The 12,942-nt window shown below is 26.0% G+C and overlaps 1 protein-coding gene across 1 annotated transcript in view; it reads left to right on the top strand.

Moving 5' to 3' along the window:
- The window catches only part of LOC103579458 (synaptogenesis protein syg-2), a 139,255-nt gene that overhangs the window by 61,888 nt on the left and 64,425 nt on the right, over positions 1-12,942 (top strand). The window contains exons 3-4 of the mRNA XM_053741620.1: positions 8,524-8,735; positions 10,114-10,221. Coding sequence (XP_053597595.1) covers positions 8,524-8,735; positions 10,114-10,221 — 320 coding nt within the window. The remainder of the gene's footprint in view (positions 1-8,523; positions 8,736-10,113; positions 10,222-12,942) is intronic.

Below are 12,942 nucleotides of genomic sequence, written 5' to 3'. Positions count from 1 at the left end.
AAAAGTTCTACTAGTGTAGAAAACACCCGTATGAAAAAATAATATATAGTTAAAATATATAAAATCATATATGTTTGCAACAAAAAAATATATGATATATTATATTGTATATTATAAAAAAATCGTACAGCGATTTTGGCCGATTTAATATAAAATTATATACATCAGTAAATATATGTAATCCATATATGTAACTTAAATTTTTTATATGAAGCTATATATACATTTACCTTATAATATATTGTATTGATATATTTCCTTTTATATTCAAAAAATGTACAATTTTTTTATGAAATGAAATATATGATAGCATATAATTTATATTATACATGGCACCATATATCTTCTTTGTTATATTTTAGCATATATCTTATTCGGTGTATGTATATGTATATGGGTATATTATATATTCGCTTCAAATTAACTGATTTCGATAATTTTATCTGCAATTTAAAGAGTATATTAAAATTTATATCTAATTTAATTAGAGTGAGTCATACGAATAAGAAACTTTTTTTTTCCATACACAATATAAATATGTTTTTATATATGGTCAAAATATATCATTCGTATATGATAGAAATATATATTTTTATGTACGAAAAAAATGTAGTTTTCGTATATGACAAGAATATACATTTTCATATATGATAAAAATATATTTTTTGTATATGATTGACATATATATATATATATTTTATATATGCTAAACATATACGGACTCGTATATGAATATTATATTTTTAATATAAAAAAAATATATAAGAAAATATAGTTAAATTCGCCACATGTATTTTCTGATATTTATCATATATTTTTACATATATTTTGGCCATATATATTATTTTCATACGGGCAGGGAACGTCGCATCGGGATTTTATAAATTTGTAACATCTCTATGCAAGACCCTTCTTCTAGAGTAGCCTTCAGCGGAGGCGATTATTTTAAATATCATTTCTGTCACTTAAGCCTTATTACCCACGAGTACCGTAGTTGAGCTTCAGTTGTGATAATTACAAAATTTCCTTGTGGAAAATCATTTTTTTTTTTATCAAATTATAAATTAAATATAATACGTTTACATAATATGGGGGCAGGTTTAACTCACTATGAAATAAAAAAAAAAACTTGAAAATATACTTAGCAATATTTTTCTCTTTTTTAAAAAAATACATTTGCTTTAGAAATATTGACAATGAAATAACCGAGAAAAAGTTTAAATGTATACTCAAAGCTTGAGAATCATTTTTTATTCTCATTCCAATATAAAAATTTTAATAAAGTAGGGTAGAAAAAATAAAAAGATTTATTTTTATTCAAATTAAAATTTTTTTTTTACTTTACAGTAAATATTATATTATGCATATATATACATTTGATATTTAAATCATTTTATTTGTTTATAAGAAATGAAAAACAAACATATTGTTTTAAACATCGCTTAAAAATCAACAACTTTATGGAATATAATATTTTTTTATCAATATTATTGTATGACGCTTGCGATATGAGATGTATTATTTTGAATTTATCCATCCGTGACGATAGAATTCGTGTACGCGCTTGATTACCTCAGGTTTTAATCCGGAATTTGTTGATATCGAGAATAGAAAAAACAAGTTTCGTTCACTCAGGATTTTTCTTTATTTATTTCACAAAACTGTTTGACGTATAAAATACAAACGATAAGAGAAATATATATGTTGCCCACGTTATCAGGGAAAAAAAAAATTTTATCGATAGTACTCGTTCTAGTATACAGCAATACATAGCTTTAAGCTTCAACATCGTTATGTATTACAGAAAAGCTAAAAAGTTGAATTCGTGTCCCTCGTTATAGATATTTGCTGCAGATTTATAAAAAAAAATAGTAATAATAATCAAATAAATCTTTAAATCTCTAAATGACTCAGTGTGAAGTCACGTATTGGGAAAATTTCAACAAATATTTTAATTGATATTTACTTTTAATGAAAGCAGCAAGTAAAGTAGGGAAGAGGGGGGCAAAATAGGGTAGGCAAAACGGGGTACCACACAAATTTAAAAAAAAAAAATTTTTTTTGTCTAAGTATTACACGGAGAAAAAAATATAGTAAATTTTACGAAAAAATATGAAAATAATTACTAAATTTGGATAGTAATCTTGAAACGCTTATGATTTATATGAAAAATTAATAAATAGATAAGAATATTTTACAAGTCGTTTAGTAATTTTTCATATACTGGCTATGGAAAATCACCTATATTGCATATTAATTTTTAGTTATAGGGGAGCCTGGGGCACGAAGGCCCCCTTAAGCCGGTTTTTTCTTTTTGTGGCTTTTAACCATAAAATTCATTTATTTTCCGTCGATATCGAAAGAATAAGTAGAAATTTTGCAAAAAATCGAAAAAAAAATTTGTTTTTTTTCTGGGGCACGAAGGCCTCCTCTCCAAAAAATTATCAACAAAAATTTTTTTTTCATTTGCCGTTAAGTTATGACCTTTATAATGTTTTTATGACGTTTTAGGCCAGTATGTGATGTATGAGGTAAAATGGACCATTAAAAAAAAAAAATTGTCACGAAAAAATTAACTTGACGGAAAATAAAAAAAAAATAATTTTTTCTTTATAATTTTTTTTTCGAGTTGTCCGTTTTGCCCCTCATATCACGTATTGACTTAAAATATACTAAAAACATTATGAAGGTCATACTTTGACGGAAAATAAAAAAAAAAATTTTACCTAATTTTTGAAGAGGGCCTTTATGCCCCAGGGGGGCCTTCGTGCCCCAGGCTCCCCTATTCAGTAAATTTTACTATCCCATTTAGTAAATTTTACTGTATTAGAATGGAAAAAAAATCAAATGAAATTTTTATTAGCTTTTAACTTTTTATTATTATTGCTATCATTTTGATTATTATTGTTATTTATGTCATCTGTATTCGTGTTGGTGTCGATTATTGTTTTTTAAAAAATCACTTGTTTCCACCGAGATTCGAACCCTGATCTCCCGCGCGTGAGTCCTTTCCTATGTCTGACGGCCCAATGTCTCCTTTGGACAAAACTTTCAGAACTTGTAATACATATTTGTATATTCTATCCCCACCAACTTTTAATTTTATCTATACACAGTAGAATTTACTATACAGATAGTAAAAAAATATAATCGTGTTAGCAAAAAATCCATTGCATATAGTAATTTTTAATATTTTGATTAGTAACAAATCCTGTATTGTATTAGAAAATTTACTTTCTTAAATTTGTATTTATCAATAGTTCTTATAGTAAAATTTGTTATACAAATAGTACACAGTTAGAAATTTTGTGTATTTGTGTTAAAAAATTATTTGGTCGAATTTTTTGTGTTGACTTTTAACACAGAAATCTGTTAATTCAACACAAACCGTTTTTGTTATTTTACTTTAACAGGGTTTTTATGTTAAATGATTGGAAAATCTAGAATGTAACACATTTCTTGTGTTATTCGAAAATTGACACAAAATTTGTGTTGTTTGACTAAACGTTCCCGCGCAATTGTTCATTACTTTAACCAAGCAAAGTATTGTAGCAGCATTGTCTGCAGGAAAATTTGGATTATAATTTATTTACAATTAAATATATACATTTTACAATTACGTTTAGATAACTTTCATATCTTTTTGAACCGGTTCAATTTTTCGCCAAATTGACATAAGTTCTACTAAGGGTAGATCAGTATACTTGAGTTGGTTAGGTTATGTGCTTATGTTTATTAGTTGATTTTAACACGAAAAATGTGTTAAATTTACACAAATGCTCTGTTAAATGTACACAAATTTTCTGTCAAAAGAACAGATTTCATGTGTTCAATTTTATTTAACATAAAATTTGTGTTAAAGATCAACACAAACGCAATGTGTTGAATTAACACAAAAATTTGTGTAGACCGTTTACAACACACGATTTTTGTTGAATTTAACACTAAATTTCTAACTGTGTGTCAGTAAATTTAACTATAAGATTGTAATTTTTACTATACATTTTTCTCCGCGTACCCATGATGTGAAATGTAATTTTTCTTTATGGATATTTTATATAAACAATTTAATTTAATGAAATTTGGTCAATCTTAAAAAATTTTTTTTTTCAACTTTTTGAACGGTGCCCCATTTTGCCCACCAAAAATAACAATTTTATTTTTTAACGGCAGCTAAAAATTTTGTCTATTTACCAGAATGTCATTAAAAAAAAAATATTTAGTGTATTTTAGTTCTCAAAAACTTAGTATTTCCTTAAGCACCCTCTTTTACCCCCTCCCCTATAATTCAATAAACTTTTTTTTATTCATTAACGAGAAAAAAATTTTAATAAATATCATTATTTAAAAATAAATTGAATTTACTATATTTTTATTGAATGAGGGATGGAAAATTTTTTAATAAAGGAAACAATCAAATATAATTGATCAATATTATTATTTGAGATTTAATATTTAAAATATAAAATTGTGCATTTAAAAACGGAAGAAAGTTTATATAAATATACAAAACGTTATTGATTATTTTATTAATGAAATGTTTCAGTTTATGTATCTTTAGTCTGACTTAATCGTGAGAAATCGTATTAAAAAATAAAAATGAAAAATAAATTAACAAAACAGTGCTGGCAAAATGCATTTGGATTGAAAAGAATAATTCTCGTATTTATGAAGGTATGCGCGACATTTATATAAAGAAGTAAAGATTTAAATGAGGTCGCAGTATGAATGAAGAGGAGAAATAGAGCAGAAATGAATTTGAAGCGATAAAAAATCATAAATATAAAAAAAAAAAAAAAACGAAAACAACAATCGTGAGCATCACTACTGGTAACCGTTTATACGAGTAAAATAAAAGTACTGAAGCATTAGTAAAATATGAGGGAAAAAAATGTACAGATGTGTCAGGAGATGTTGAGTTTAAAGTTGTATTGAAATTTAAATGTGTACTGTCAGATTAAGTTGAATATGTGGTTGCATAGAATTGATATTGTTTTATGTTTTAAATACTTGTATGTATAACTGGTGCGAAGTATACACAGGGAAAAAAGTACAGTAAAAATTACAATATTATAGTAAAATTTACTAAAATATATGAAAAAATACATTCTGCATTGTAATTATTACTAAACGTTTAGTAAAATTTACTAGTTAGTAATAATTATATAATAAGATATTCAAAATTACTATGCGTAATGTATTTTTTGCTGAGACGATTGTATTTTTTACTATTTGTATAGTAAATTTTACTATAAGTACTATTAATGAGTACTAATTTAAGAAAGTCAATTTTCTAATACAATATAGGATTTGTTACTATACAAAATATTAAAAATTACTATTCGTAATGTATTTTTTGTTCACACGATTATATTTTTTTACTATCTGTATAGTAAATTCTACTATGCATAGATAAAATTAAAAGTTGGTGGGGATAGCATATATAAATATGTATTACAAGTTCTGAAACTTTTGGCCAAAGGAGACATCGGGCCGTCAGACATAGGAAAGGACTCACGCGCGGGAGATCAGGGTTCGAATCTCGGTTAAAACAAGTGATTTTTTAAAAAACAAAAACCGACACCAACACCAATACAGATGACATAAATAACAATAATATTCTAAATGATAGCAATAATAATGAAAAGTTGAAAGCTAATAAAAAATCCATTTAATTTTTTTCCATTCCAATATAGTAAAATTTACTAAAGGGGATAGTAAAATTTACTAAAGGGGACAGTAAAATTTACTAAATATAATCAGTATAAGAGAAATTACTAAACGACTTGTAAAATATGCTTATCTGTTTATTAATTTTTCATATAAATCATAAACGTTTCAAGATTACTATTCAAATTTCGTAATTATTCTCATATTTCTTAGTAAAATCTATATTTTTTCCTCCGTGTACGCCACAAATAGACCCAGTAGTGAAGTTTTCCAATTTTTCTTTTTTAACTTCTCGCTAAGAAAAATGGAAATTTTCAAAAAAATGAGCAGCTATAAATTTTGCTCTGATTTTGAAAAACGAGTTTTTAATGGATCTCGATTTTAATTTTCAAAATTAGTGGAGCACTTTAGGATATTGAGATAAAAAAAGACTTTTGATCTTTACAAGCTATGAAATGTACCCAAGGGTAAAGAAAAACAAAATTTTCTTTGATTTTCACTCCACCCTACTAGATAATGATGTATGGCTGTTCTAAAAAAATCATATTGATTTAGATATGTAAAGAAGTATTCTCTCAGTAAATATCTTGAGTTCTAGCGAACTCAAATAAGACATGAATTACAGTCCAATGGTTTTGTGTATCGACTGTACTATAAATCCTGCATAATCTCGTATTTTTTGCTCAATTGACTGTACATCACTAAATTAAATAATAAGTTTTAATTAAATTAATAAAAAATAATCAATTCAATCTTGTAATTGATAGTTTTTACAGTGAATATAATTAGAATACATTAATTATCTACTACTTATCAAATTTAGTAATAAAAAAAAAATTATTGATAACATATAACTTTTTAGGCGACATTGCTGTTAAAATATTTCCGGGTCGAAAAATTTGATCTGACTTTGGTATAACTAGACTGTATTTGAACTACTTGGGCTGTTATTGAACTTCTACAAGATTTTAATGTTTTTGATTTACCTGGACCGAAAAATTTGATCTGATTTTAGTCTTATTGGACTATTTGATCTGTTTTTGATCTTTTACAAAAATTTTAAGCTGTTTTCGACCTGTTGTTTTAAAAAACCTTTGCATTACGGGCAGACCAAACTAGATTAATTCTTAAACTTTAAGAAATTTTAGTTCTGAAAATTTGCAAGGACAAAAGTAAATTAAATCATAGACTTATAAAATTTTTATTTATGTGCAATATTTATAAAAAAAAAATTAAGTTACAGAATTGATTATTTTTTGTTTACTATTTATTTAGTATCTTTTGTTTAAAAATGTCGGCAGTTAATGAAAGTTTGACAGCTTAATTTTTAGTTGTCTTGACTGAATATTTATAGCATCGAATAAAAGTGATAAAATAACTCTTAAAATGTCTAAAAAATTTTTCTTATTTACTGGATAAAATCGAAAATATTTTGGCATTAGAAAACGTCAAAATTCTTGTGACATCTTACTACGGAAGCGCATTTGCGTTTCAAATATTAAGAAAATTAAAATAAATTTATAAGTCTAGATTATTATTATTATTTATATTTTCAAAAAGTCCTGTTTTAGATCTAAAAGCGATTAAAAACAGAATAAAAATTATAGTAAATAAAGTCTGGTTTTGTCCTTGAAAACAATTGAACACAGACCAATAATTATAATAAATAGTCTGTTTTTAGTCTAAACCCGATTGAAAACAGACTAAATATCATACGATAATAAGTCTGATTCTGGCCTGGATAAGGAATAGTACGGGCATAAACAGATTAAATTCCATATAAAATGAATACGATTTATAAATTTGAATTAAAGAAAAAATATTTGAATTTATCATTTATTTCAAAACAGATCTAATTTTTTGACCTGGTTTGTAGAAAATTTTTAAGCTTAAAATGTTTTTGTAAAAAATTTCGGTGACTCCCTACCTCCGTAATGTAAACAATTAGTAATTTAAGACGAAATTAACCTCTGTAATTTTATACGTAACGATAAAACTTTAAAATTATATTCATGGTGATGGAAAAATTCCCTAGATATTATGGACAACAATTTCATAATTCAAGCAACTAATCCTATACTCTTCGGGGGATGATTTTCTTGTAACCAACTGGGTATACCATTCCCATAAACTTGTTCCGGGTAATTGAAAAATTAACATATATAATTTAAAACAAGATATTTCTCATAAAATATATAAACGCGCTTACTTCAGAAATAGTGCGTCAAGAAGGGTTTTGAAAATTAACAGTATCGTTATTATAAATCATAAATGTCAATCGAAATAGATGTATATATATGTATATATATACATATATGTTGAAACATTCCACATTGATATGAATGGTATTTTGAATATTTTATCGACATTTCATAACTTCAATCAAACGGAAACATTTATTTTCCAACATATATGTATAAATTTATAATTAATTCGTTTGATTAATCAAAGGAGTTATTTTTCATTAAATACTCAGAAGTAAAACTCAACATTTAAATCGGATTTATTTATTTTGAGCTTTGATGTTCTCACTTTTTGTAAACATTTATAATAAAAATAATTACTTCAATGTAAACTTCATAATTAACTTTTAGTTACATTTTCAAGATACTTTTCTAGATAAATGTTTCCATTTTAATTAATATTATTTTTTTTTTATTCTAAAAATATTTCATTTGCTTAAAATCGTTAGATTTAAAGAAATTATAATCAGGCTCAATTTGATAAATTTTCAAATATTTTGTTAAAGATATTTTTTGAATGTAATTACTTGCATGTGATTATGGAAAAAACATTTTTTTAATCAAATAATTTTCTATTTCTTGAATTAATTTTTGAAATTTTATTTTATAGCCTTGATGCAAGAACTAAAGGAATGAACGACGCCATACATTGGGCAGCAAGTGATGATTTAGGAAATAGGACCCATTTCTTTACTGGCAATGGTCATCATGCAAGACTCAAAGTGAAAGCTGTTAAATTTGAGGATCAAGGAATTTTTCGGTGTCGAGTTGATTTTTCAAATTCACCAACAAGAAATTTTCGTGTTAACCTTACGTTAGTGGGTAAGTTTATTTATGATATGATATGAGTTATAAGATGGCTAAAAAACAGTTTCAAGCCAGACATCAATTGAAATAGCATCCATACAGGGAAGTGGAAGAGCGAAACGGGGTTCTTAAAGAAATACTAAGTTTTCGGGGACTCAAATACGTAAATTTTTTTTTTTTTTTTGTATGATATTCAAACTTGACTCTGGGAATTCTTTTATTATACATAGATAAGACAATAGTATATTATACATCTACACGGAGAGAAAATTATGGTAACTGTTCCTAGTACGTTTATGAAATATCCCATACCGTTATGGTAATGATTACTTGGGATTATGGGATATAGACCCATACTTTCTGGGAAAAGTTTCCATAAGTATGGGAACAATTCCTATCATTATGATAACAGTTCCCATATCGCATGTGAAAGAATCATGGTAATGATTACCATACTCATAGGAATAGTTCCCATAAGCAAATAGTAACCAACCCTATAACCACATTGTAATGGTTCCTAAGTGTGTATGGGAATAAGCCCTATATATTATGGTAACTATTCCTATAATATTATGGTAAACATAACCATCATATTATGGTAATGGTTACCATCATATTATGGTAATCATTCCCATAATGTATGGAAATTATTTCCATGCTATTATGGTAACCATTCCCATGATATTATGGTAACCATTCCCATACTATTATGGTAATAATTCCCATACATTATAGTAATTGTTACCATAATATTATGGTAACCATTACCATAATGTATGGGAATTACTATTAAATTAAGGCTATAATATAAAATAAGGCCTATTCGTATGGTTTTTGTAAAAGTATAATTTTTGGTTTATTAATAGTAAAAATTACCATTACTTCATTATATTTTATGGGTAATGTATCGAAATAAAGATTAATGATACATTTCGATAATTAAATACAATATTTCCGATTCTATTTAAAATCTTCCTTAACTAGGCCTTTTTACCCGTCAGTACCTTAATCAAAATTCTTCAAAACTAAAGATTTCAAGCTACAAAATGTTTTTTTTTTTTTTCGATACGATTACTTTTTCACGAAGTTACAACCTTGTAAAAAGCACTAAAAAATTTTAAAAATTATTCTGTTCCTTTAATTTATGGTATGAGTGTATTTTTTTGAAATGTCTTGAAAAACATTTTAAAAAAACAATTTTTTAATAAAATTTTGAGAGTATCCCCTTCCCCCCTCCCTCTCCACTTCTATAATTAAAAATATTTTCCACGTCATATATAAAAAAAAAAAAACAAACTATATATGATGAAATTTATACTAATTGTTTAATCAAGACATTGTCAAAGTAATTTGTAATTTAATAATAATATTTACAAAATTTTTTACTTTTTAGAGCAGCCGACACGGCCAATAATTTACGACGCGCAAGGACGTGAGGTTATGGGCGTCCCTCGTTTCTTTGAAGGCTATGATCTCAGGCTTACTTGCCAAGTATCTGGAGGTAAATATCAACAACCCTTGTAATTTAATCCAGTTTATGTTAGCGCTATCGTATAGAACCCGCAGAAATTTAATATCTTCCTAATGAAAAAAAAACGCAGCCTTTTATAATCAAAATTATCTTACCTCCTTTAAACGGTTGTATTTTATTCACTCAGTAATATTTTGTATGGAAACATTTTAAGGCAATAAAAAAAAATTAATAAAATGACTGAGTAAATATACTGACGATATAACTCGAAATTAATTAATGCATCGATATATCGATATTTATGATGAGGTTATATGCATTATGTACGAGTTTATCGCGTTTAAGCTAAGCAAATTGAGTTTCAGGGTTGCCGTATATGAAACAGCCTAGAGTTTGAATTCAAACCAACTTCACATTATCGAAAGATAATTTTGTTAAATATTTATTAAGCTTACAAATACGATGAATAACTCGGATCCATTTTTAATATATCTAATTTTCAGTAATACAAGAATTGATTTGTCACAACGAAAATTCAAAATGAAAAACAAAAGTTTAGAAAATCCAAAAGTGCACACCTCGAACGTTCATGTTACAATAAAATATATTAATTATTAATTTTCATTTTTAATTACAAAATTTTTTAATTAATGTTGGGAGCTTATTACACTAGAAGCGATAATTGAAAAGAAAAAGAACACAGATCCATTAAATGTAGGGTAAACTTTAATTAACAATTAATAATTAACAATACAATAAAAGAGTACAACCAGTATGTACGAAGGATGCACTAGAAGTATATAGCAAGAAGAAAAAATGAAATAAGTAAATGCAAAGAATATGAGTAATAGTGCATGCGCAGTATTAACTACACTGATAGAAGGATTTCTTAGTATTAAAAAAGATTTGTTAATATTTAACAAATTATTTCTTAAACATCATTTTTTTGTATTTAATAAATATTACTTAGCATCTAATAAATGATTTGTTAATATTTAATAAACGATTTCTTTCCATTTAAAAAATGATTTATTAGTATTTAATAAATCACTTTTTAACATTCAATGAATCACTTTTTAATAATTAATAAATGAATATTTTATATTTAATATATTTTTTATTATTTGAACAAATTTTTTTTTTTATATTTAAGAAATTATCTATTAACTTATTTATTAAAATTTAATTCATAAAATCACACAGTTCAAGAATATATATATCTATATATGTTTTTGCATGCAGCTACACACATTCATTAATAGTTATATTTATAAACAAAAATAACTAAAACAACCATCGTATAAAATTTTCTGTTCTTTTAATTTCAAAATACAATTTCATAGTAATTAACACTATAACTAGAATAAACAAATTAAAATTTCTTATATTAAACTACGCTGAGAAATAACATAAAATCCGTTTGATAGTACATGTGTTTTTAATGGTTTTATATTTGATTAAAATTGAACTGAATAAAATTAACAAGGCTTCCATATTTTCATATTTATAATATGGATGACAATTTACAAAACACTTCTGATATAAATATTATTTAAATATATGAAAGCTTCAGTTGTAGGTTACGTTTAACCAACAATGCAAGCTAGAACGGAGTAAACAATATGGCGTCGCAACCACACACACACATAGCTCTTTTAATACGTGTACACCACTACAGGCTCGTGTGTAGCCCTCTACCGACAAATTCGTCTAAGAAATATTTATTAAATATTAGCAAGCCTTGTTTGGTGCTAATAAATATTTCTTTCATGTTAATAAGGCTTTGTTAGCATTAAAAATATTTCTTAATAATAAAGAAGTTACTTATTTCATCATAATAAATATTGTTAATAATTACTAAATATTTGTTAAATCCAAAAAAGTCAATTGAGAAAAATTTAATAAATCAATTTATTACTCCTAAACGAATCCTTCTATCAGTGTATATTAAGTGTGTCTTGCTACGGTCCCACTAACAATTAACATCTAGAAAGAAATTCGTCTTTTTAACTTCCCGCCAAGAAAATTGCAAATTTTCAAAAATTCGGGAAGTTATTGGTTTCAGTCCGATTTTCGAAAATCGAATTTCTAAGAGATCTTGACGTTTTGAAATTCTAAGAAGCTATCCTGACTAATTTCACGATGATGTCCGAGTGTATCTATGTATGTATGTATGTATGTAAATATCTGTAACTTTTGAACGGATGAACCGATTTTGATTTTTAAGATGTCATTCGACGCGGCTGGTCAATATCTAAAAGCCGAAAGAAATTGAGTTTGATGGGCAGTGCTCGTTCAGAGATATTCCAAAAATAAACTTTTTTCAAAAATTTTTTTTTTGGATAACTTTTTATGTACTAAATGGATTGATTCCAAAATCAATTGGGCTCTGAAGCTTCATAAGCCGCGTCTAATGCCACCTCAAACATCAAAATCGGTTAATTTTTTCAAGAGAAACCGTTGTCGAAAGAATTAAAAAAAAAAATTTTTTTAGTATTCTCGAAATTTTTCAAAAACGACTCAATAAATAAATTTCAGAATCTGATCAGTTGTAGAACTCAATAAAACGCGTCGATTGCCACCTTAACCGTCTTAATCGGTTTATTTGTTCGAGAGATATCGTTTGAGAAAAAATCGTAAAAAACATTTTTTTTTCGAAAACAAAAGGATAAAAAAGTATTTTCGAGCTCAAGGAGTCTTATTAATTAGTGTTTCCTCTTTAGATTAATGTGCTTTTTATAACGTGTAAGT

The sequence above is a fragment of the Microplitis demolitor genome, chromosome 8 (assembly GCF_026212275.2).
Source record: "Microplitis demolitor isolate Queensland-Clemson2020A chromosome 8, iyMicDemo2.1a, whole genome shotgun sequence".
Classification (NCBI taxonomy): domain Eukaryota; kingdom Metazoa; phylum Arthropoda; class Insecta; order Hymenoptera; family Braconidae; genus Microplitis; species Microplitis demolitor.
This window is presented reverse-complemented; position numbering and strand designations above follow the sequence as displayed.